The sequence below is a fragment of the Talpa occidentalis genome, unplaced genomic scaffold (assembly GCF_014898055.3).
Source record: "Talpa occidentalis isolate TD23 unplaced genomic scaffold, MPIMG_talOcc4v2.1 talOcc4.9, whole genome shotgun sequence".
Taxonomy (NCBI): domain Eukaryota; kingdom Metazoa; phylum Chordata; class Mammalia; order Eulipotyphla; family Talpidae; genus Talpa; species Talpa occidentalis.
In genome coordinates, this window is record NW_023605305.1 from 65,714,755 (window position 1) to 65,741,282 (window position 26,528).

General features: G+C 51.6%; 1 protein-coding gene across 2 annotated transcripts in view; it reads left to right on the plus strand.

The window, feature by feature from the left end:
- Positions 1-6,436: 6,436 nt before the first annotated feature.
- Positions 6,437-26,528, plus strand: part of NEURL1B (neuralized E3 ubiquitin protein ligase 1B) — a 44,629-nt gene continuing 24,537 nt past the window's right edge. For both annotated transcript variants that reach the window (XM_037501302.2, XM_037501303.2), the window contains exon 1: positions 6,437-6,608. In XM_037501302.2, the coding sequence (XP_037357199.1) occupies positions 6,578-6,608 (31 nt within the window). In that variant the 5' untranslated portion in view covers positions 6,437-6,577. The remainder of the gene's footprint in view (positions 6,609-26,528) is intronic.

Genomic DNA, 26,528 nt, shown 5'->3' on the forward strand with positions numbered 1-26,528 from the left:
AAAACGTTTCTTAGTATTCCTGGCCAGCTGAGCATCAAAGGACATCCAGCTGAGCCTGACTTGGGCCCACCCTCCATATTGTTTCCTCTGCACACTTAGGAACTGACCCAGAGCTGGGGCCGAGCAACTATGTCCAAACTGGACACTACCCATCATGTTCCCATCCCACAGGGCTCAGTTCATTACTAGAAAACTGACATCCCAATCCATGCCAACATGCTAAGGACAAATCAAGTCGTATTTCAGTTCCCAGATTAAGTTCTAGTTTTGAAAAGTACTTTCTTGAGTTCTGTCCCATTAGAAAAGTTTTACACATGCTCACCAGGGGAAATTTCAAAATGGCCAACAGAGAGCCAAAGAAAAGGTACCCGTGTTCCTCTTACTCAGGGGTAATTGGTGGTGATATTTTGATGCATTTCCTTTTGTCCTGTTTCCAAACACATTGTGTATTGCTTGGTTTGTTTTTATAAGTTGGATATCATTCTGAGTTTATAATTCTGCGTTTGGCCTTTCTTGCTAAAAGTTAAAACATTAGCCTTCTCCCCCATGACTCCCAACTCTTTGGAAACATCTCATCTGGGAGTTCTGTGGGGTCCCATTCAGTGACACCTGTTTACTACGTGTTACCTGGTGGTGGGAGGTGTTTGATTTTTATATGGGGGTACATTGTGTGTCATGAACATCTCTGGGAATTTATTAGCTTTGTCTCTGCCTATCCAAGATCATGGATCAGACCTAGAGGCCCTCAAGATCAGACTTAGAAGTGGATTCCAGACTCAAAGAGTGTAAACAGAACCTCAAAAGCACAGTTCCTCATGGGGACTCTTTCTGCAGGACTATCACCAGACACTAATTCTGGTTTCCGGTCTAGTCACTTATTGAATCCTCACAACCCTCCCAGGAGTTTCTATTATTTGCCTCACTTCACAGATCTAGAACTCAAGGCACAGAGAGGTTACATGACTAGTGCAAGGTCACAAGCTGTGAGTGCCCAAGTGGAATTCGAACCCAGACCCTATTGCTCCAGGGCTCCTGTTCTTAACAACCCCAGGAGGATGGAGGCTATAGTTGGTCCTTGGAGAGGTGCACACCTGCTTTTGTGGAATCCTTCTTCTTGGTCTAAGGGGCCTCTTCCTTCTGCAGGTGAGGGGTCAGTGAGATGGAGGTACCAGCTATAGGGTTCCCAGGACAAACCTGAACCCCCCCTCATCTAGTTGTGTAGCTCTGGACAAATCCTTTTTTCTTCATCAATGAATTGGGCAAGGAGGTCGTGAAAGGCACATGGCTCTGTGGACTGGAGCCTAGGTGCTGGGTTTCCATAGATGGTCCATTTGTATGAGCTCTTGGGATTGGGGAGGAACGAGGCTCCCTCCCCACCCTGTTACTGCCCCTGCTGATCCAGATCCTAGCTCTTTCCACCTTTCCTTGACTGATTCTCCTGGATAGCTGGGCTATGATGGGCAAGGCTTCTGATGGCTCCACAAGAGGTACTCCCCAGTGGTCTCTGTGGCCCCCAGGCCTGGCACAGAACAGGTGCTGCAAGATGGCCATGGGGTTGAGTTTTTAATCACCTTCCAAGATCTCACTCAGGAAGGAACCATTGGTAGCAGAGCCAGCTGGGCTCATAAATTGTTGGGGGGAGGTGGGAAAGGGAAGAGGGTGGTCATCCTACACCCAGATGGCATTAATGGCCCTCATTTATGGATTGTGCTGTTTCCCAAGATTTCAGCCTATCACTGAGTCCCCACTGACCCGAGACATAAGAGCAAGTCAAAGGGTAGGTAGGAGAGTCGGGATTTGAACCCAACTTTGTGTGACCAAAGCCTGGACGCCTACCTGGCCCTATGCATCTGACAGCAGGACTGTAATAGCTACTGCCTGAATGTCACAGGCCCATTCAAATCCCGTGGGATCGCCACAACAACCCTGAAACCCTAACTTTTATGGCTATTTATAGAGGAGAACACTGAGTCCTGCCCAAGGCCCCCCATGGGTACGTGCTATAACCCCAGCTGACCCTGTGCTGTCCAAATCCTAGTACCAGGGCCCTAGTACCTAGGCCCTAGTACCAGGGCCCCTCAGCCACATAGCACAGAAACTTCCCCTCCAGCTGGGCCATGAGGAAGCATAGGACTTCTGGGCACAAGCCACACCTCAGCAAGGAGTCTCCAGCATGGGCTGGGGTGACTCCTTGAACCCCTAAATAAGTAAGGGTGCACTCCTGTGGTGCAGCAGGCAGACAGAGGTCCCAGTCTTTCTCCTGCTGGGTGGTAATGCTGGGTACCAGAGAGGAAGGGCCTACTCTGCCAGTTTCCACACCAGACCCTGGAGCAACAGAAGGGACACACTTGACCTCACTCTTCCCAGTAACCACTCTTCCTACCACCCTGCTCATTCTTCAGAGGAGGAGCCTGAGCTCAGGGAGCTGCTCACCAGAGGCTACGTAACCAAGGAGGGTGGCTGAGGGAGGGCAAAGAGGTGGTTTGGACCCAGGCCAACATGACCCCAGGGTCTGAACCTGCTGTACCTGCTGTGGTCACTCAGTTACAACCTTCCACATCCCAACTCGTCCCACCCACTCTGCCTCTGTTCTCCCGCCTTTACCAGCCTCGCTGGGCTCCTGGCAATGCCTCAAGAAATGTAGCCAGGGCCTCCCCAGTGGCACAGCGGTTGAGCGCTGGGTTGCGAAGCTGCCCGCAGCCTCTGCAGCTCCGGTTCGATCCCCGGCTGCTCCCCGGCCACCGGGGGAGGGTCCCACATGGCGCGCAGACCTCTCCTGCCGCCCGCTGCTCCCCTCAGCAGTGTACTTCATCAGTCTGCCTGCTCTGCTCCCCGCTCTGGCTCTGGTGAATTCTCTCACCCTCCCGCGCTTCTGACTGTACCCAGTGCTTGTGTGAATAAATAAATAAATCTTTAAAAAAAAAAGAAAAAAGAAAAAAGAAATGTAGCCAAATCTTCCTTTATCCCACAGATGTGTTTTGGTGAAAAGGTGTGCTCTAAACATACAGTCATTCTAACCTCAGGCAGTCTGGGCTGAACCTCCCTTCCTCACCCACTCCTTTCCAGGCTGTTCTGCACTTCTTTCCCCCACCAAGTGTTACTGTCCCCATTCTACAGGTGAGGAGCCCAGGCAGGCAAATGGCATGTTCAAGTTCCCCCAGCTAGGCAGTAGTAGGCTGGATGACCACCCAGGCTAGGGTCTTAGAGCTGGGCTCTCCCCAGCAGCATCTCTCGCCAGAGCTGAAGGAAGCCCTGTGTCTGTTCCCTACCCTGGAGCGTAACTGACCCCGTCAATGGTAAGCTGGCCTGGCTCCTGGACCAATAAGGCTTAGCATGTTGAGGTGGGTGACCCAAGCCCCAGCTCCCTGGGACCCCAGTCTGCCTCAAAATTACTTGCCAATCTGGGATCCCCCACTCAGGTTCCTGTTGCAACCACTTGGGCCTGACACCCCTATGACTCTCTTAAAACTCTGGGTAGCTGTTGTCCCAGCTGAGGGCAGCTGAGACTGCCTGGAAGTCCAGTTTGGAAAAGGAACATTATTCACTGAATATACCCTCAATCCATGTGACCACAGATTGATTGATTTCCCTTCAGCCCTGAAGCTTTCATGGGCTGTAGAGTGTCTTAGCTCCTTCCCTTTGTTGGAAGAAAGATGAATGCCCATGACCCCAACCTGTGGCAGGGCTCTCTCTGTTGTATTTCAGGGAAATGTCAGCCCTTGGCCTTTCAGATGTCCCGCATGGGACCCATCCATCTGGCCATGGTTGATGTATCTCTGGGCAAACTCAAGAGGAGAGTCTGCCAATTGAGACTTTCTGGGCATTGTTGATGAGCTCCTTTGGAATGGGCTGCAGCATCAAGTGTGTGTCTGCAAGGGAACAGGACAAGGAAAGCTTGTGCCTGGGCTGCTTTCTTTTTTTGCTTTGGCTGCCAGGTAAAGACAGTCAGATTCAGCACCTCACGAAGGGCTGCATGGTTGAGTGCAGGTACAGAAATCAGAGAAACTCAAGATGCCTGACTGCTCTGCTCACCTCTATGACACCTTGGGCCAGCGGCCTCATAGTGGTGAGCCTGCTTTCCTCTCTAGAAAAGGAGAGACTCAGAACACTCTGAGTTCCACCTCCATCTGACCGTGTGAGCTGGCATTCTTCTCTCTCTCTGCACGTCAGCTTTTTCTCCTGCAAAAAAAAGGGGGGGAATTATGCTAATAAGCATGCTGCCAGATTGTGATGAGGATTGCTCAAAGGGCATGATCCGGTGCCTGCTATGTATTTGGCCCTTCGTAACCAAGAACTGAAAAATACTGTGTTTGTGGGTGAAGACCAACTAGATTTGGAAATCCAGGGTTTCACAGGCAGGGTGTGCTAAAAAGCAGAGGCATACTGTAGCAATTTTAAAACCAAGCTTTGTGGTTTGATTGCAGCTTGGCTTCTCCACTCTGGAGTTGAAGGGAGGAGTCTGGCAAACACCCTTGCATTCCCTGGAGGAAGGGGTCATTTCACCCAGGTGTCCACAGTGGGCATAAACCCACTCCCAGCTCAGTGTGTGCCCTTTTTACAAGGTGCACCTGACTGCCTGCTATGGCACAAGGCAGGGCGTGCTGGGGCATGCCTCAAGGGATCAATGCCAGGAAGCCTGGCCAGGGCCCGCCCTCTACCCACTGCTCTGGGAGGCTATGCCAGCACTACACAATCAAGAGTGGCAGCCCCACCCAGGGGCCCCTGCAGGCCAAGCACTGATCCTGGTGCCCGGGAAGGTGGCATAGTCTGTGCGATTTTGGATGTGGATGAGGGTGGGGGTGCATAGGTGTAAAAGGCAGAAGAGATTTTGACTAGAGGTCCCTGCCTAGCAACAAGGACTCCCTCACCTCCCATCCCTTGCTTCTGTTTACACACCTCCTGGAATAAGATCCCATGTCTTCCAAACCACCTGCCTAAGTTTGTGGAGTAGCTTTGCCTTGCTTCTCAAATGTCGTACCCAGAATCAAAGCAACTTCTCCCAGAATGATCTAATCAGTTCCACGAAGACATTAAGCCCTCTGCCTTTTTCCTAAAGACCCATATTTCTGTTAATCCATCCTTATTTTGTTTCTCTCAAAGCCATACCACTAGTGATTATATCAGAGTCTACGGTTACTATAACTAAAACTCATTCCTTCACAATTCTTTTCTATCCCATCCTTCCCGGCTTCTTTCCATTCTTCTCCCAGTTCAGAGCAATGCATCTCTGCAGTCAATTTATTGAAGTATGCAGCGAGCGCCTGTGTATGCTAGCCCCGTGCTGGCCATTGGGGATCCATAAATGAATAGCAGGTGGGTCCTTCCCACAGAAGGTTTCCCATCAACCAATAGCGAGGATGAAAACTATCGCTTCTACCTTGAGAGTATAATCGAGGCACAGGGCAAAACGCAGAGGGACCTCAGAAGAGTGAGCAACTACCATATATACCCTGATATTAAGCAACCCAAATAAAGGGTAAGGGCAATCCCCATTATCCCAATGAGACAGTTCACAATGAAGCTGAATAATATGAGTTTTAAGGGACGAAGAGGAAATCGTCATAAATTATTAATTTTACTTCTTAATGTGGCAGGTGGCCACTGGACTCTGTGTCCCCTCTGCAGGTGCCACCCACAAAACTTTGGGACACTTGGGACTTCATTTGTTGCTGGTGTGCATTTGGGATTTACACAACACAGTGACCTACCCGAGCACTCGGAACCTGATCTTAAAAAGGTCTGCTTACAACAGTCCTGTAGTCACCCTCTAGCAGTCACAAAGTCCCATTTGCACTGTGCTGCTCTATTTGAGCAAAATTTCCTCCACGCCTTTTATATTAACATTGACCTCTGTATGAGTCCCAAACTCACAAGGATCCAAGGTGTATTGCTCTATACAGGGCCCACTACAGCCTTGGCATATATGTGCCCAATAAATATTTTAATGCTTTCCCTTCTTCCAACCTTTAGACACTACCTAGGTCTCGCCTACTTGTGGACACGTGATCCCACCCTCACCCGGGTCACCCCGTCTGGATAGCCTTCAAGCCCTTTACATACAGGTGACCTTCCGCCTGTGTCCCCACCCACCTGACCCGATATCCGTGCTCAGCCCAGGCTAGTGTATGGCCCGCGGTGGCAAGGGGGACTGGCACATAGTAGGCCTTCTGGAAGTGCTGGGATAAATGAAAGACAGGCCAGCAAGTGATGAGCCCTGCACCCCGAGGGCACCAGCTGCCCCGCGCGCCTTCCTGCCCCGGGAGCCCGAGGCTCCGCGTTCCCCTCCTGCAGCCTGCAGCAAAGTTTCAAAAGATGCGGCGGCTGCGTCCCCGCCCCTCCGTGCGCGGTTGGAGGCAGCGGGAGGCGGGGGCGGAGCCGGCGGGCCCGGCCGGTGGCTCCGCCTCCTCCTCCTGCCGCCGCCTCCCTCGCGGCACCCGCCCCAGCTGCCGCCCGCCGGCTCGCCCGTGCAGCCGCGATGCCCGGGAGCCCGACCCCGGCCCGGGTCCCGGGCCCACCCGGTAATTAGCTTCCGTGCGCTCCGAGCGCGCCGCCGCCAACGCCACTGCCCGACGCAGCGATGGGCAACACCGTGCACAGGACCCTGCCAGGTACGCCGGGGAGCCCTGCCCGGAGGCAGACGCTGGGGTTCCCCTCTCCCCGAGGGACCCGCTGGGTGACTTCCGGAGAGCCGCCCCAACCCCCCCTTGGAGCCCTCGGCGCGCAGCAGGCTGGGGTCTCCGGTGTCTGTGGGACCCCGACTCCGCGAGCACTGGGCTTTGCGCTTCGGGAGGGCGGGTACCGCGTCTCGGTTACCTTGGGGACCCCTGTCCTCGTTCTCCTGCTTTGGCTAGATGCGCGAAGGGGTCGCTGGGGCGATGCCGTGCGCCCCCTCGCCTTTGTTCCAGTCCTAGGGCTCTGATGAGTGAGCCTAGGAACCCCGGGGGTTGACTGGAGCCGGGCTCCCTAGGGCTTCCGACGGCCAGAAGCGGCCGGTTTTGCTGGAACTGCAGCTGTTGAGAGTCGGGGTGCTCACAGGGGTTCCCCAGTTTCCAGTCGCCCAGCGCCCCCACGTACGTGCTGCCTGGTCTTGGCCACGTTCCCACGCGCACCCCGGCTGCGCCCCCCTCTGGTATCCGCTCAACTGGGGTCTCTCTAGCCCCTGGGAGTTGCCATAGCAGAGTGCATCGCCCCCTAGTTAACGCCACCCCAGAATTTCAGGAGCTAGAGTAAGGGGATGCACGTGGGGGATGGGGGACTGGGGAAATATGGGCCCTGCTAGAAAATAACCTGGTGTTTGTGGGACCAGAACAGCTTGCAGCAGTATGCTAAAGAAGCTTCGCTGTTCGCTGTGAAGATGTGTATTAGGATTTTACAAAGGAAAAAAATCGAAGCGCAGAGGAGAAATGACTCACCCAAGGTCACACCGCTAGTGGGGAGAGTCTGGATTGGAAACCATCCGTTTGCAGGCCCACATTTCCCCACCGCCAAGTCTTCAGAGGAGCCTATTTTGGCTTAAGGCAGGGCATTTGTAGCATCCTTTAAACAGAAGGTGAAAGATGTATGTGTTTTTAAAGTTCAGAGGCCCAGCTAAGTGGGAAAGCCAGTCAAGTGTGGGACAAATTTTGCTGAGATTTTTAGGAGAAAGGGACACATCAGCACGTCTCTGCTATAACACTCCAGGTTTTATATCAAAAAATTAGAGTTTCTTCCCCTGGAGGGGATTGAAGTGGAGGATACTGTGCTCTGGATTCCCAAGGCTGGTTTGTGGAAGAGGAGCCAATTCCATCTATTTTGTAAGCTTCTGGGCAGTTTTAGTTCCACTGCACTCCAACCTCCACATTTTCACAGAGGTGAAGTCAGCAGCAGAGGAGCACCAGCTAGTCTCTGGCAGAGGTGGTATTTGAACCCAGCTCTGCTTCCTGGAGGGTGGCTTCTACCTCCTATGAACAGGGCTGTTGCTAAGATGGGGGAGAATCCACCCACTCAATCAGAAGTCCAGGGTTGTACTCCCAAGCACACAGACTCCAGCTGAGGCCTGGGCTCCTTTGTAGGATTCTGTAATTAAGAAATGTTTATTTCCTCTACTAAAAAGCCATTTTGCCACCTGTGGGTCATCCTTGGGGGGGGGCGGGCAAGAGACAGAGAGGCCCTGAGGCCAGGTGAGCTAAATATAGATGGAGATTTATGTTACCTCCATCCTACTGGGAGCTCGCTTTGTGGACTGGGCCACTCTGAACTCGGAGCCTGGGGTTAAGATTGGTTACCTGCTACTGTAGCTAAGTATAGAAAATTCAACTCTCCACTGGGGCTGCAGGTTGCCTTAATTTTGAGGATGGAGACAGAACTGGAATCCCTGTTTGCTGATCCCCAGAATACGAAGGGCCATTTAATGTTTGTGACGTTAGTTTCTGCACATACACTGGGCTGTTTATTATATCTCTGTGCTCGTATATGCACACACACACACCTGGAATATGCTTTGTTGTCTAGTCTGGCTTTCAAAAGTCACCTCAGCTGTCACCTCCTCCAAGAAGCCTTCCCTGACCAACCATGTCAAATCCCATCTTTCACTCTTCTATATGGACACTTTCTAAAGTGTCTGCTTGTTCATCTAACCACATTACATTGTTGTCACCCAATTCTAGGACTCACTCCGGGGCTGCCTGAGGACAGGGCTCCAAGATGTCTTGATCATCTTGTATCTGTGGTTGCCCAGCCCTGAGCCTGGTGCCTGGCAAGTGCTCAAAAACCTGTGGTGGAGCTCACATGTTGTCTGAATCTTAGACTGAAAGAACACTTGGCTCAGCCTTGCCCTGTAGAAATCCTTGTGCTGTCGTTCTCAGGAAAAGGACACATGCGTGGGGTTCCTTCTACGGGACTGGAAATAGAGAGCTGGCATTTGCCGAGCACCTGGATTCTGTGCCAGGCTTCCTGCATATGTGACTTCATTTACATGCCAAGCACGCTTCTCCTTACGGCTCCTGCACTTGCCGATCCCTCTGCCTGGAATATTCTTCCACCAGCCCTCCACCTGACTTCCCCCTTGCTTCCTTCAGGCCTCTGCCCCAGTGTGGATCCCACCTTGGCCCCTGCCCCTGCCACTCCCTGCTGTGTGTTTCTCCTCAGCAGGCATCACTGTGCCTCGAGCTGCACGTGTCATTAACTGTTTATTATCTCTCCCCCCAGGGAGGGTTTTCTCTGCTTTATTCACTACTGCACTGGGAGCAGTGGCTGGGACGTAGTAGATGTTCAGCAAATATCTGTTGAATGAACAAATAGACGTAATTCTCTAAACAGCCCTGCAAGGTAGAGAGGATCATCTCCATTCTCCAGATGAGAAAACCAAGGCTCAGAGAGATGTGATGACTGGTCCCAGCTCCCAGCTCATCAGTTAGCAGAATTAGCATTGAAATCCGGGTTTATTTAGCTCCAAAGCCCTATATTCTTCCTCTGACCTGCAGAAGCCCAATCTGTGCTTCCCATAATATTTATTGCATGCCCCAGGGTACACATGGCATGTTATTGCATACAATAAGGAAAAGTCAAAGAAAGGGCAGGTGCTTTATCACTGATTTCTGGGAAACCTTGTGGCTGCCCTGGCAAAGGGCATCCTCGAATTCAGAGGGTAAACGTAAGTGGGCAGTTGTCCCTAGAGAACATTAGTTAAGCTCCTACTGTGTGTTGACCCATTCTCTTTCTAATTGAATTTCAATCCTGCCATTTCATAGGTGAGAAGAGTGAGGGACAGAGAGATCAAATACTTGCCCAGACACAGTTAGGCTGTGGCAAAGTTGGGTTTAGAAGACCCACCTCTGTCTCATTTCTAATACCACCTGGTCCTTCTGTTGAACTTCATCAGCCTGGGGTTCTGGATCTGCACTTTGAAAGGGGGAGAAAGGTGTGTAAACAGATGGGGGTAGGGGAGGGCAGAATTCCGGGGTGGAGGGGGTGCACGCATGGAGGATTGGGGAGAAGGAGTTCTCTCCAGTTCTTTCCCTCAGCGCGCCTCTGGGGCTCACCCGTAGATGTGGTTGGAGAGGACACTCAGTTCAAACCACGCGATGGGTTTAATCATTAAGTTGGTGCACACTTGACCCAGTCATCAGCCCTTTTCAGTGTGAGTTCAGTCATCGGGCATTTGGAGTGAGGGAAGTGTGTTGGCCCTGCTTGGTGCCAAGCCCCCAGTCTGAACTTTACCCACATCATTTATTTTCAATCCTTATACCAATCCTATGGAGGGGCTGTATATCTCCCCATTTTACAGGGAGACAAGTGCACCTCAGAGAGATGAAGGACTTGGGGTGAGGGGGAAAGCCAGGCTTTCTAAATTTCTAACCTAGATGGGCAGTCTGCTTCTACTCTCCCTGCCCAGGGGGTCTGGGGGTGTCGGGCCCACTGGGTCAGATCTGCTACCCTCTGGCTGGTGATGCTCCTGAGCCTAGCAGTCACGCTTTCCCCCATCCTGGACTTTCTCAGCCCTTGGGAGACAGTGCCCTTTCTCACTCTCCTTACAGCCATTGCCATGTCTGCATGGCTGACCACAGTGACATTCCTCAACTTTTGCACCTTCTTCCTCCTTTCCCCAACCACAGTGTAAAGTCAGGCTGGGCTTTATCTCACCCTATCTGCCTCCCTCCCACCAGGTCATTAAGAACCACTTTTATAGCCTCAGGATTGAGCAAGCCTCTCACAGTGATAGTCCTTTCCTCTGGCAGCCCTGAAACTCCCCAGGCTGTCAACACCAGGTCTGGCCTGGCCAGTCAGGGCTCCATGGTGACTCCTGTAAGGATGCTTGGGGGCTGCGTGGGGTGGGAGGGGTGGCATGGTCTTATCCATCCAGGGAAGTGAGGCAGAGGGGATGGGTTTGTCCAGTGTGGAGGAGAAAAGTACAGAAGGTACCTGTGGAGAATCTGGTGCCAGAAAAAACTCAGACCTTCCTCTGTGTTCATCCTTTATCCTCTTCCTGCTCCCACCCCTCTGCCCCCTTTCTTGTTTTCTCCTCCCCACCCCACCACCCCCCAAAAATGAAAGAAAGTAGCTCTGGGGCTATGGGAGAAAGAGGAGGCTTCCTGGAGGAGGAGGCAGCATCTGAAGGGAAGTCAAACTGAATGTCTGCCTCCCACCACGTGTCGTCTTCCTGCCTTTAGGGTCTTCTGTAGCTGTCATCCCAAGACCACCCTGGACTTAGCTTAAGTGCTATGCACCAGGCTGGAGTGACCCTGGGACATCTCTGTCCTTTTTTGCCTGCGTGTGTATCTTCATTGGGCACCTGTTATGTTCCAGGCCCAGGGGCCCAGCCATGAATGAGGTAAATCACCACTGGAGGCCCTTGAGGAGCTTACCTCTAGTGGAAGAGGAATAGAAATTTCTAGTAGAGGGGGCCTCCCTGGTGGCGCAAGGGGTTAAGTCTCAGCACTATGATGCTGTCCACAGCCACTGCTACTCGAGTTTGATCCCCAGCCAGGAAGATACCCACATGGCACAGCAGACCTCTCCTGTCTCGCCCACTGCTCCCCTCAGCAGTGTATTTCAGTCAATCCACCTGTTCTGCTCCCCACTCTGTCTCTAGTGAATCCTCTCACCTCCCGCACCTCTGTCCTTTACCCCAGTTCTTGTATGTATAAATAAATAAATCTTTTTTTAAAAAAAGAAAGAAATTTCTAGTAGAATGGGATGAGTAATGGGTCATATCTCTGATAGGCACAGAATGCTGTTGCCCTGGTTGTTAGAGAGGGAGAGATCGGGGCCCAGAGGCCTGGTACCAATCAAGTGGGCTATCTGCTGTGGGTTGTGTGTGGCCAGCTTTAAAAAACATTAATGACATAGAATAGAGTGAAAAAATATCGAATATGTTTGTTCATGTAATAAGAATTTACATTTTTGTGTCAGTTGTGTGCATACACATGTGTGTGTGGGGGCTGGAGGTGGTGATGTGATGGGTGTTGCTCTCCAATGGGCTCGGTGATTAGGAGTTGTGATGAGACCGCTGGCTGGTTGTCAGCAGCAGAAGGCCTGGTGTCTAAGTCTAGAACATGCATTCTGGGTTCAAATCTCAGTGTGGCCATATTTCAGTGGAATACCCTTGGACAAGTTACTTCCCTCCCTGTGCCTCGGGGTGGTTCCCTCACTGTTGGCATGTTGGTGATGGTGAATGCCAAGTTGAATTCAGCTGAGTCTTTAGCACAATGTCCAGGGCGTTTAGTCTCGTGGTCACTGTTGCCTCCACCCAGGAGAGGCCTCAGGCCTGCCCCTGGGGTCTCTGGACATGGCTGGCAGGTACTTGTCACTTTCTGCCTTGAAAGCACTGCCCTAGGTTACTGGAAGCACTGGATTGGGAAGGATCCCTTTCATGTGCACAGACAGCAATCCCAAGTGTTCCTTGAGCTCCTGCCAGGCCACCTGATTTCTGATAAGAAGAATCTGCCATGCATGTTACAGTTTTCATTTGTTCTTCAAATCTCCAGGCCCAGCTCTGTGCTGGGCCTGAGGTCACAGCCCGGGTTTGAGAACTCAAGTTCTAGTGGTAGACACCAACAAGGCCAGGACAGTTACAGCAAATGGGGGAGGTGGAGTCCAGGGAACCTCAAAAGCCCAGAGGAGGAGGCAGGAAGGCTTCCTGGAGGAGGTGCTACCCACTGAGGCCAGAAAGCAGAGAAGTTAGCCAGGAGACAGGAATGAGACTGGCTTTTGAGGCAGAGGGTTAGAAGCACACAGGCCTGTGGGGAGGGACCACTGGGCATGTGTGGGGAGCTTTGGTGTTCTCGGGGCCCCAGTGCAATCGTGGTGGTATGTGAGGTTAGAGCAGTGGGCAGAGATGGGGTTAGAGGAAGAGGGGTTTCTTGCAGGCCAGCCAGCAGTCTGGAGGCTTTGATTTCTCAGTCACCAGGCTCCCGACCGGGATGATGCGCTACATGTGCCAGCAGGGAGGCAGCATTTTCGCTGGGCTGGGCCACTAGGATGGCTCAGAACAGGCCGTTTAATCTTCCCCACAGACAAGAAGAGTCAGCTTGGTCCTCTTTTGGACGAAAGGGCTCTCTGTACTTAGTGATGCTCTATGAGGGCTTAAAATAGAAGCCAGGCATGCGGTTAGAGCTTAAAACAGAGAAGAGGAGGCCAGGGTCAGCCCTGTAGGTACTGAGCACTCATCTGGGTGGTGTAGCTACAAAGTCAGAGCTTCGACATGCTTGTCCCATGCCACGCCCTTCATCTCATTTCAATCATCAAAGCCAGCCTTCCAGAAATAGTCTCCCATTTCACAGATAAGGGAACTGAGCTCAGAGGGGTAAGAAACCTGTCTTGGGCTAGGCAGCCAAGAAGTGGCAGAGCAGAATTGATCCCAGGCCTTCCTGGCTCCCAAGCTGCTTCTGGAACTCCAATACCAAGGGGCTGCTCCCAGGGCCTCTTGCAACTGCTGCCCCTCATCCTCATCCTGAGTTCCTGAACCCTGTACCCCATCCCTCATTCCTGCAGGTGACCCTCTTCCCTGCTTTGTCCTGGGAAGGCAAATTACTTCAGTCCACAGCAGCGAAATGAAGCTGCCCCTAGTAAAGGTCCATCCCCTACTCCTAACCCACCCCACTTCACCCCAAACCTGCAAACTCTGTAACTAAAACAGTGGACTCTTACCCTGGAGAAGGGATGAACTTGAACTCTGCATGTCATTCTCCTGCCCAGCTAGGGCTCAGGCTCCTGATGTGTGTGCCTGGTAAAAATTGGCCCACAGTTACCACCCTGACCCCACTGGAGGTACCACAGTGCACCCCACCCTTTCCCCTGAGCTCACCCAGAGCTCTAGGCAGCCCCCACCAGTCATCTGGAAAGGGCACAGAGAGGTGAGAGACCTTTGTGGTCCTGCACCCAGGCTTTCCTGCCCCTGCTGTGCCATTACAAGCAGAGCTGCTAACAGCTCCTGCTGGGGTCCTTCAGCCTTGGGTCTGATTCTTGGCTCTGCCCCTTGGCTCTGCCCCGGTAGGAGCGGGACAAACAAATTGACCTCTCTAAGCTTCGACTCCCTTTTGTGCAGAAAGCGGATAGTGATGTTACCTCTCAGGCATGCAAAGCGTCTGACAGATAGTAAATGCTCACACGAAGCACCTGTTATGATTATATATTCACTGAGCAGACAAGCCCCTGCTCAGTGCTGAACCCGGCGCCCCCAAGAGAGACAGACACAAAAGAATAATAATAACCACTAAGTTGTATCACGCAGCCCATCTGTGCCAGACACTGTTCTAAGCAGGTACCTGCATTTAACCCCCAGGACAAGCGCTCAGAGACAGCTTCTATTATCACTCCCACGTAATTGTTGAGAGGCCAGAGAGAGGCACAGAGAGGGAAAGGGACTTGCCAAAGGTAAACAGCTCCGGCTAGAAGGAAGGGGTGTTGGTGTGGGATGGATGATTGCTGTGTCAGGGTGAGGGGCTCAAAAGGGTACATTTCACATTTACCCTTTGTTGTATTGAACAGAAATCTGTAAACATTCAGAAATCCCAGAAGATCTATTTTGCTCCCCCACTTCTTTAGTTTTGTCTCACCCCCTGCCTCTAGGCATGACAGAATAGGGTGGCCTGTGAGTTCACTGTGGGGCCCCAGCAAATACTCGCCAAGGTCTGATATGCAGCTCTTGGGACAGCTGATGTCCTGGGAGCTCTCTGGACAGTAAAGGAAAGGACATGTCATTCCAAGGGGAGCAAAGAGTCTCCAGCAGCACGACCTAGGGGCCCCTGGAGCCTAAGAGCTGCCTGCAGACCCGAGGCCAGGGAGCAGACTTGATGGGGAAGAGCATTATGGACAAATGCGGTCCTGATCAGTGTGTGGGCATCCTGAGAGGCAGATTTCACCTCAGTCTAAGGAAGAACTTTCTACCTGTGGGATTTGTCTAGAAGTGGAGTGAGACGCAGGGGAGGGCAGTGAGGAAATGTCTGCCTCTGCTGTTTAGCCAACTGGGACTTGACATGGACATTGTAGAGACAACCGGAGCATCAGATGGACTGGAGATGAATTGACCTTTAAGAAACTTTGTGATCCTGGAGTCTTGGGGGGAGTGTTCACCCCTATGTTCTGAACACTTGGAGGGCCCTTTATAATCTGTCACTTATGTGCCAGTTCTGCATGTTGGGAGCTTTTAGCCCTATTTTATAGTTGGGGAGACGGAGGCACAGAAAGGTGAAGCCACCTGCCATCTGAGGTCTGTTCCCTATCCCCTCCAACACCGCCCCCCCCCCAACCCCCAGCCTCAGCACTTTTTCAGACTCAGTGGCAGGTACTTCCGAGCTGGGTTTAGGACTGCTGTCCGTGGGTGACAGTCCCAGCTCACCATCACCCCTTCTTTCCCCTTCATTCTTCTTACTGGGGTCTGGGGCAGCTCAGAGCTGGCCTCTTGCCTCACTCTGGGCAATGGGGGAAAGTTCTGTAATGAATCAGCCATTTGGGGCAACAAGCGGGGTGGGATGTCTGGGGCAGGACTGGCTGGCACTCGGCAGAATGCCCACAGCTATTAACCAGCGTATTCTGTTTACATCTTCAACATTACACACTGTTTCTACCACGGTTATATTCCTCGGCACGTGTTTTCTTTTCTTTTCCCCCAAGGATGATAGATTTATGAGCTGGGTGGGCGCACGCATGCCCCACGTCTCTAAAGGCCTACTTGGTAACTTTCCACTGCACAAGAGCAGATAGCCACTCCCCAGAAGGACTTCCCAGCTCTCCACGGTTCTGAGTGATTCAAGGGCAAGAGATCGGAGGATGGAATGTCCATGTCTCTGGGACGGCGCAGAACCCCATCCCTGAGACAGGTCACCCAGAGGCCCTGTTCCCAGGACCCAAGAATGCTCTGATCCTCACACCCCACCTCCCATTTGGCAGATGGGGACGCTGAGAACCAGAGCCTTGTGCAGGGTCACACCCTGACTGTAGATGGGGTCTTCGGCTGGAATCCCAAGAAAAGGTGGAAAGAGCAATGGCTCTGGAGTTCAAAGCTCAGCTCTACTCTAAGCCGCCTGGCCCTGGTGGGTCACTTTCCCCCTCCAAATCTCCATTTCCTCATCCATGGGATGGGGATGGGAATGGTGCCTCCCTCATGGGGTTGTGATAAGGAATAAATTGGACAGTCCATGAGTATTCCGAGCCCAACACAAGGCAGGGATTTTGTAAGTGGCCATTGAGAGCAAGGAATCTGTATTCCTGGAGGGGTTGGGGGAAAAACAGTACCAGAGTCCTGTGTGGCGCCTACCACAGCTGTGAATCCTACCCAACTGTTTATTGGTCTTGGCCAGTCCTTCCTGTCTGGGCCTAATGTCCTCTGTGAAATGGGTACATAGGGTTATAGAGCGGCACCACTGAGCCAGTGACTCCAGATCATCAGAGCTTAATATATACGGTACGGAGAGTCTCATCAGGACCCCAGAGTTAGTCTTTCCAACACTTCTTCCCTCCGGGTTTGGGGGCAGAAGTCTGGGCAAACTTTCTTGAAGCAACCTCCGTCTGTCCGCACTCTCCTGCTCTTAGGAGCCCCTGGGCATTACGGGGAAGGCCAGCATGATGGATGAGAGAAAGAGAGAGAAGCAGAGTGGAAGAGGTTCCCTTCAGTGTCACTTCTCTGTGGGTCTCAGAGCCAAACACAACAGGGGAGAAAATGACATTAGTTGAGGACCAACTGTGTGCCAAGCACTGTGCTCTGCTCCTACCCTCCGGGGATGACCTACACTTTGCCCCAGGCAATTGTAGCACTTCACCTGAGTTTTGGGAGGCAGGCTGTTAAGGGTGCAAATGCCAACTCCACCACTTCCTGGCTGTGTGGCCGTGGGCAGCTCTCCCAGCCTCTTTGAGCTTCCCCTTCCTCACCAGCAGTGGGTCTGGCAGCAGTCACCTCTGCCAGTGCTATCAGGAGGATCACAGGAGGTCTGGTGGGTGGAGGGCCAGTTTCAGACTCTGCATTGCCCCAGGAGATCTGCCACTCCCACCATGCCCCACCCAATTCCTTTTTCAGACTTTGGGGACCTCAGGCACTGAGGCTCCATCCTTCCCGAGCCTCACTGCAGTCACCTGCTTTCTTTTTTTTAGATGCTGCTTTATTGTTCATCTCAAATTCCACCAAACTGTGGCTTTTGAGTGGCTCAGAATTTGCTGCATGACATCTATCCCCACCCCACCCTCCACCGCCCCCACCATGCCAGGGCACAGCTTACCACCTTTGCCAGAAGGTAGCTTAAGTTACTTACATGTAGTTTAGTTTTTCTGCAGGTTGAGGGCAGTTGAGAGACCTAGGGGAGGAGAAACGTGAAATAAGCAAGATGTAATTTTCAGAGTCAGGTGGGGCCAGATTTGAAACAGGCACTGTGCTTAGTCTGGGAGCCTGTGGCAAGGATGACTGTTTCTTTGGGCCTCAGTTTCCCCATATGGAAGCCACCTGGCAGGATGTGGCGATGAGGTGAGGCAGGGTGGGTGTAAATGACCAGCATCTGGCATATACTGGGGTGCCAAAGAGGAGAGTGCCCATTCTCTGTCCAGCAAATAAATGCCTGGCTGTTGGGCTTCCAAAGATGTCCTCAACTCCACAGAGCACAACAGTGTCATTCAAGGGGAGTTTCTCCTCCGTAGCTGCTGGAGGAGGACTGGTGGATCTGTTGTTCCGAAACACCTAGCCGGGGCCCCATGGGTGCCCACCTGGGGTGGAGGTTAGTGAGCAGCCGAGGCACCACCTGAATGGGGGGAGTGGCTGTCCTCAGGGCAAAAAGAAGGAGAAAGCTGGCAGACTTGGCCAGCTAATCAGTAGGCAGCTGTCAGGGGCTGCTTGGAAGAGAAGCAGGTGCCAAGGGGCAGGACCGTGACAGCCGTTGGAAGCAACGTTCAAAACCTGGACTGTTTTTCTCACTCCTGCTATGCCAGATCATTTTGATAGGCAGGGAAGAGAGGAAGGGACAGTTTCTGTGGAAAGACTTGGGACTTGAATCAAATTCTTCAGAGTGGTGGATCCTCAGGTGTTCCTTCCCTGCTCCAAATACTTCAGTGGCCCCCAGAACCTTCTTCTTTTTTTTTTTTTTTAAATAGAGGCATGTTTTTATTTATTTTATTATTTATTTATTTGTTTGTTTATACAAGCACTGGGTACAGTCAGAAGCGCGGGAGGGTGAGAGAATTCACCAGAGCCAGAGCAGGGAGCAGAGCAGGCAGACGACCGAAGTACACTGCTGAGGGGAGCAGCGGGCAGCAGGAGAGGTCTGCGAGCCATGTGGGACCCTCCTCCGGTGGCCGGGGAGCAGCCGGGGATTGAACCGGTGCTGCAGAGGCCGCGGGCAGCTTCGCAACCCAGCGCTCAACCGCTGCGCCACCGGGGAGGCTCCCCAGAACCTTCTTAAGGACCATAACCTCCTCTACACTGCCTTTAAGACCTTTTATGATGCAGCCCCTGCCTCCCTCTACACCCTCCCCTCTTCCTTCTGTCCTACATGTACTCCTTGCCACAACCCAGCTTGTTCTCACCTTCAGGCCTTTACTCTGTGCTGTTCTCTCTGCCTGAAACACATTTCCCCCATCCTTATTATCCTCTGAGCCATTTATTCCTCAATCTGCAGAGTGGCGCCTCTAAGAAGCATCTCTGTGGCCCCTAGCCCTTCCTGTCAACCACCTTGTGCAGTCATGGTGTCTATATGTATCCCCTGCTTGTCTCTCACTCAGCTCTAGGGGATAAGGATTGTGTGTGTGACTCTTGGGAACACATGTCCCAGCAGCCAGAGGGCCCTGGCATGGAGTGGATGTCAGATGAAAGAGGAAATGATGTACTTGAAAAGGAATGAGGGCACATCCCTCCCACCCCTCCACAGCAGTGGGATCCTAACCTTGGGAGCCGGCACCTCTGAGGTTGGCATCTCCTGGGTCCATTTATCAAGAGAAGACCTCCGTTGAGGGGCCTAGCAGAGGGTCAGAGTTTGGGAATCCCAGCTCTGCTTAGCATACTTTGAGGGGGCGTAGGGATGATCTCACCCCCTGGGAACTCAGTGCAGCCGAGCCACTGGAGCAAATAGGGCTGCCACTTAGGCCTGGCAGGAGGGGGCTTTTCTCCCAACCAGCGCTAAACATGGTCTTTCCGTGACCTCCAGCCTCCCTCCCCCGACTCTTTGCAGCTGTTGACAGGAGTGTGGGGCCTTCCTGGCTGCACTGAGGTGACCGGGTTTTATTTGCAAAGCAGAGGGGAAGGGAACAGGAGCATGGCTTCCAATGTGGATTGGCCCTTTTCCATCAAGGGTGCTGGCTGAGCAGGCCTGGGAGACAGAGAACAAAGTCCCAAGAAACTGGCATCTGTCCCTTGGTACATGTCACTGCCCCATTTGGCAGAGGTGAAGAAGGGTTGGTTCCTTTTTTTTTTTCCTCACTCACTTTCAAACCCACCAGTGGAAAAGCTGCCGCCAAAGTGGCCAGATAGCGTTGCCCTTCTTTGGGTGGTAGGAGGTCTTGCCAAATACCAGCCTTGCCTTGTCCTCTGTAAAGCATACAGCATGAGCACACACACACCCCGTGTTGTTTCCAACTGCCAACAGCGCAGGTTTGAATTGTGGACTTGAGCAAATGGTGTTTGACCCAGAGACTTCTCACATGACGTCCACAGTGTGATGCTGGATGTGGATCCAGGGGTGGGTGTGGGAGGCAGGCCCTGAACCAGGCCCTCGCCAGCCACTGCCCAGTTTTGTCGCCTGCCTTCACTATCTGGAAAAAGAAGGGGATAAATAACAGTCACCCTGAAAGTCAAACAGAGGCACAGGCTGGCATGTCACAGGGGCTCAGTAAAAGGCTGCTTGCACCCTCTGGTGAAAAGGAGGGTACAGAGTAGACGATTCTCTGGGTTGGCCATTCCCTTTCCCAGTGGAGCGGAACCTACTGGAAATTTCAGCCAGAATGCCATCTGCTGAATGCCAACACGCTGGAAGCTGTCATCTTGCGGCCAGAGAAGTGGGGCTGTTGCTTCCTGCCATCCTCCTGGCGCTGAATGCCATTTCCTTGGGCTCTTTTTAGATCAAAGGCAGGCAGGGCTGGGGCGATGCGTGAGCATCATTCAGGGGGTGGCCCGGTGCACATTTGCCAGGGCTGGGATAGCTTAAAAATAGGCTCTGTCCTTGGATGCCCAGGGAAAGTGACCCGGGCTTTTCAAGAGGCCTTTCCCTACCAAGGTCACCAGCCTTCCATGGGAGAAATGTATGTCCCTAGACCCAAAGTCCCTGATCATTTTTTTGTCAAGGAACCTTATTAAATAAGGTGGTGGAAGGGAGGAACCAAATGCTTCATGAGCACCTACTATGTGTCATGCACTGTGTCTGACCAGGTCACCTGGTTCGGCCTGGAAAGGATCCTGGAGGGAGGTGGCTCTTGTCTGGGTCTGGCTGGGGGAACCCAGAGAAGTTAAGCATGTACGTCAAGATCACCCAACTGAAAAATGACATAACCACAGCGTAAAGGCGGGTCCATCTGACTCTAAGCCCATGCTTAAGTCAGAACACTGAGATTTCTCTCCCACTGAGATTCAGAAAACCAGAAACACGGAGGGATGGAGATGAGGGGTTAACCCAGAGTCAGACAGCTCACATGGAGGAATGAACCAGAACAGCTACTGAGAGCCAGGCCTTCTATTGGGACCTGTTGCTCATCGCCCCCACACATCCAACAGGCAAGACGGGGGCCTGAGGTCACTCACCATGTACAGAAGTACTGCAGCATGGCCAGGTGACCCCGATTTGCCCCACGGCCCTTAGGCAAATTAACAGCAAAGCACAGTCTTGAAACCAGAGCCCAAGAGGGACTAAAGTACCTAGTATTTCCGAAAGGACTTATCTAAAGTATAGATGCAAATAAAGCACCATTCAGGCAGCAGCTCCAATGTCCACCTGTCTTCCTCAAGGGCTTGCCCAAAGCTGGGTTGTGGCGACATTTATTAAAAAAGCGTCCCCTTGTCCCTACCATCCACAGCCACTCTTCATCCAGCCCCCCAAATCTCTGCCCATATATTTTGAGCTGGGTACTGTTTCCTGGACTGGGGGCACACTCCCCTCTAGTCTTGATGGGGACTGGAGCAACAGGTCAACCATGGAGGCCGGGCCCCTCGCTTTTCACGCCACAGACAGCCCCTCCACCTGCCTTGTTCTTAGAGTCTCTGGTCCAGATTCCTGACCAGAGAGGAGGGTGCTCACTGACCAGACATAGCATCCCCATGAGGCCTGCGGGGATCTGTCTGGCTAGGAAGGAAAGGGTCATGAGTCCGATTCTGGTGTGGCGTGAGGGCTCTTCTGACAGAAGATTCCAGTGACTATGTAGTCATTTGACTCTTGTCCTGGTGCCAAGAAACTCTAGGCCCAATGTCTCAGCCACTTGGGAGCATAGCTAGAGTGATCCCCAGGAAGGGAGTAGTGGAGGACATTTTGGCCCTCGATGGAATATTCTACCCCATGCAACCTAAGTCCACTGAATGCTTGGGAGCCGTGTGGGGAAATGTTTTCTATGTAATTTTGAGTTAGAAAAGGCAGGAAGCATAACTGGGTATGTGTTCTGACTGCAGTGAAGTTAGAAAAGGTGCTAGTGCTACTTAGAACTTAGTACTTCCGTGATATTTCTGGAAGAAGGTGGGGCGGGGAGAAGGGCACCAGCTGGGGGGCTCACATCTCAGTGCTGCTCCCTGCAGCTGCAGGAAGTGTCTCCTGTCTGAAGTCTTGTTTTTCTCCTGAAAAAATGCAGACAATAATCTGCATTCATTTTGAGAATCAGCAGCAATTACATATCAAAAACACTGGGTACAAGTCATGGCCGCTCTGGTGTTCTTACCTGGATAAGGGTCGGGTGGGGACAGTGATCAAAGGGATCAGGTAAGTGGGGAGCAGGGGGGATTTTTCTCCTCTTTTCCAAACGTTCTATAATGTGGCATTTGTATTTATTGCAGTAATTTCAATGATCAAGTTTAGGTTTTCCACTGACATCTGCAAACCACAGCCTAGATCCTGGGATTCCCATTTTTCTATTTCTTGAGAATCCACTTTCCCTGAGCCAAGCTAAAAGCAGAGGTTAGTCTACCGTTTAGAGCTGGCTTATTGTTATTCTTTTAAGTGTTTTCAGTGGTGTAAACAACACATCCTCTTAGAACTTTGTCACTCTGGTATTATCTGACATAAGGAGTCTGGTCTCAGAAGGGGGGGGTTAGTGTTTATCCCTCATTCCCCAAAGGAAGTTGGATCATATAATCAAGATTAAACAAATATGTAAACTTTGGCTGCATTTTATCCTTACATACAGTTGGTTTTGCAAGCAACTTCCCTTTAGATGACTGCAGAGCAGGGTTTCTTCCCATCCCAGCACTCATTCAGTCTCCAGGCCACAGTGAAAGGACATCTGTTTAGGATTCCCCAGGCCGTGTTTTGTAAAGAAACTCTGATTGAGAGATAAGATTAGAAAAAAGCAACAGTGATAGAGGGGAAGATAAAAATAATCAAACAAGGGTGCTTGTGGTCTTTAGTACTTGAAGGACTTCTGATCTCTGGTCATATTTAATGTTTCCTGGGGAGTTTGCCAGCGGTGGGGACCTTGAGAGAATCCGGCCTGTGGGAGCCTAGAGGAAGCTGTAGGCCAGAGGCTGCAGCATGCGTGGGGAGAGTGGGTTCTTGCTTCTCCTGATGGTTTACACCAGGAGGTATTTCCTCCGCTTGTTTGATTTTTGTCCTGCTGAAATAGTTCTCCGGTGGGCTCTTGTCTTACCCTTGTAGTTCGAGATGGCCGCAGCTTAACTCTATGTCCACCTTCTTCGCTGCCCTGGAGGCCCCCCTAACAGGCAGTCCGGTGTGCTCAGCTAGAGGCCCCAACTGCCCCCCCCCCCACCCTGCATCATTCTGAGCCTCTCAGGCAGTAGCACCCTCACCCCTCAGTCCTGGGAGGCAGTGGCTGCACAACCTCAGACACTCTCCCACACCAGCTGTGTTATTTGCCCTCCTTACACAATGTCCAGCTCCCCCTCACTCCGCCCCGCACCCACTGCCCCTTGTGTTCCCTCAGCTCCCTGTCCTCCCTGAAGACCTGACCCTAAGACCTGTACCAGTGCTGGCACCTAAAGTGATCTGGATCATACTCTGTTGTCATTGCTTGTTCCCCTGTGTGGCTTCTCCAACCATGAAGAAACTTGGATCTGTATCAGGGCAGGGGTGTGTGATCACCTGAGCATCCTCAGAGCCCAACACTAGCAAATGCATCTGCAGAAAGGATGGATGGAGGGATGGATAGATGGATGGATATGGATGGGTGGGTGGGTAAGGAGATGGATGGATACATGGATGGATGGATGGGTAGATGGGTGGGTGGGTAGATGGGAGGGTGGGTGGATGGATGGATGGATGGATGGATGGATGGATGGATGGATGGTGAATGGATGAATAAAGGATGAGTAAGTGAAGTAAACATTTTGCCCCACAGCCTTTCTCCACCAGTCCAATGCCTAGCAAGCCTGTCCAGGAGTAAAAGGAGTCAATAAGCATCCTTTTATTTACCCCTCCTACATCAGGGGCTGCAGCTCAACCCTTCTGCCCATCCTGTGTCAGTTCCTAGAAACCTGTCAGTTCACTCAAACCTGGCTTCAATCGAAGCTATCCTTAGCTAAGCCAGCTGTATGACTCAGGGCAAGTAATTCAACCTCTCTGACACTACATTTCTTCATTTGCATGAAGGGAATAACAGTAGTCCTTACTCTGTGGGGTTATTATAAAGCTCAAAGGAAGAAACACTTGATAAACCACCAATCCATAGTTGGTGTCCCATACAGGTGACCGAATGCACTTTATCAATTGGGACAGTTTTGGCTGCAAATATCAACCTGTTGTATATGCAAAAGAGGGGTCCCGGAGTGAAAAGTTTGTGATGATCTGATTGGCCTGGATCTAGAATTGGGGTGAGGCCAATCTACTGGACCAAAAGCTGAATCTCCTAAGGAAAACTGGGGCTTAGTAACCAGAAAAGAGGAGTGGATGGTGGACAGGCAGAAACAGCCCATGCCCAGGACTAACTGCAGGAGTTACAGGAAACTGGAGTTACTTTCATGACAACACAGGGTCTGTGTGAGGTGATGCCCAGCCTACCCCAGGCTTCCCCTTGCCCTCCTTGGGTAAGGACAGCCTGACATTCCACCTCTCTGCATCACACATGGCCTGGCAGAAGAACCCAAGAAAGGGATTCCTGCTTGGAACCCAGTTAACCTTGGGCTTTGGGATGCCCCTCTTCCTCTGAGGGCCCTTCTCCCATCTGTAAAATGAGCTTATTGGAGAAAATTGATCCCTGAGGTCTGCTCTAGTTCTAACCATCACAAAGGTGGCAGCTGGCATTTACCAAGTGCCTGGTGTGTGCCAGGCCTTCTTTGCTGGGGGAATCAAGGATGAAACAAAAATGTTCTGTCCTGGTATCTCCCTGCCCCTTCCTTACCACATCTCTGCTACCCCTTTGAGTATCCCTTACAGAGCCTAAAGGGTTTGTTTTACTGATTATAAGTTAGACATCCACAGCAAGTTGAGCTGAGCCTTGGACAACACAGGTTTGAAATACACAGATTTTTTTCCTACTTGCAGGTTCTGCATTCACGGATTCATCCAATCTCAGGTTCAGTCAGCCATGGATATCAGTTGATTGAAGCCACAGATGCAGAACCCATTTACAGGGAGGCCAACTATAAATTATATATGGCTTTTCTACTTGGGGGTCAGGACCCCCCACCCCTGTGTTCTTCAAGGGTCAACTGTATATTGAATGATTTTTATTTCTCTCTTTAAAACTAAAACCTCCTAACTGCTAGCACTTTCAAAACATATCCAGAATCTCTCCCCTTCTCATCATCAATTGGTACTTGGAGCCACAATCATCTGTGCTCCAGAATAATCCAGTAGCCTTGTTCTAGCTACCACCCTCCTTGCACGCCCGCCCCCCCAACCCCCACCCCTTACCAACAGTCTACACTCTCCACTGCAGTTTGAGCAGTCCTGCCACATCTCTGATCTAAACCTCCAATAATGTCCCATCTCAGTTAAAGAAAAAACAAAACCACCCCACAGGGTCTCCCCTTACTCCCAAACTCCAGTTCTGTGTTCTTCCTTCTACCCCCCGACTTGCTCATTCCATCCCAGCTGCCTGGATTCCTTGCTATTTCTTAACCTCACCTGCACATTCCCACCCCAGGGCCTTTGCACATGCCTGGAATGCTTTTTCCTCCAGATACCTTCATGGCTTGTTCTCTCACCTCCTTTGGATTCTCTGTTCAAAAGTCACCCACTAAGAAGCCCTCAAAATCCCAAGATAGCACCTTTTTCAGTGCTCCTCACTTAGCTGCAGTTTTCTCTGCAATGCATCCCAATAGGCAGAATATGTTGTATTTATTGTCTCACTTTGCCCCTGGAATGTCAGCTCCATCAGAGTGGGAGCCTTATCTGTCTTGGAGATAGTTTTATTTCCAGTGCCTAACACGGTGCCTGGCCATTACTTGGTACTCCCTAAACATTTGGTAAATGGATGAACGGCTAAAGTCCCTTATGTTCTTTATTCTTATATGGGTCCTTCATTCCTTTTATTTTGTCTTCTGTGGCTCACTGGCTTCTGTTTGGAGAGGGGCCTCCCAGCTTGCCAGCATGGTTGCCTTCCTCCCTCGACCACAGGGCATAGTGTGCCAGGGTCTGCCTGTCTTTTCTGAGTATTTCCATGAGAACCATACTCAGCTGCTCAGTAATTACCCACCTTGCCACCTCCCAGGCTGCCTCAGCCTCCCGCCATCTGCCCCATTGGATTGAGGAGGAAAACTGGACAAAGTCCCTACCTCAATTCTTGGGGTCAGAGGACAAATCCTTTGAAAGGAGATCATCCCAAGATGCCCCAGGCTTTTGGGCACAATTCCCTTAGAATTGAATTCTGAAAAGTACATGCTGTCGAATAGCTGGCCTTGCTTATAAAGAGTGCCTTCATTTTCTGGGGGTAAAGGGAAGGAGAAGTTGCAGGATCTTCCTGGCCTGGGTTTTCCACTGCAACCTCAGTGTTATGATTATAATATTAGTTGCCTGTTAAGCACATACTTTATGCCAGGCAGTATTCTAGAAACCTAACTCACATAATCTTTTAGTAGCTGGGTGAATTAAGCAAGGTCCCCATTTTACAGGCAAGGGTACAGGCTAGAGAAATGGCAGCATCTACTGCCTATCACACAGCCAGGAAGTACCTAGGAGCCAGGATTCCAGCATTTTTTAGAATGCCTTTGACACTATTTTGAGGGGATCCCAGGACTGTGTCCTTTTCTGCCTTGTTTTTGAACAACACTTGTGTGAGAAAGGCAACTAAATACCCGCCACTACTCCCTAAGACTCTTTGGCGCCTGCTGCCTTGGAAGGATCTATAGCCCTGAAGTAGCCTCTGGATGTGGAGGGATTTGATAGGCATGGAAGTCAGATGACCCAGCCTGGCTGTTGTGACAATGTCTGGGAGTGGTCTGTCTGGGAGTGAAACAAGGCAGTGGTCTGTCTGAGCAGTTCCTCAGA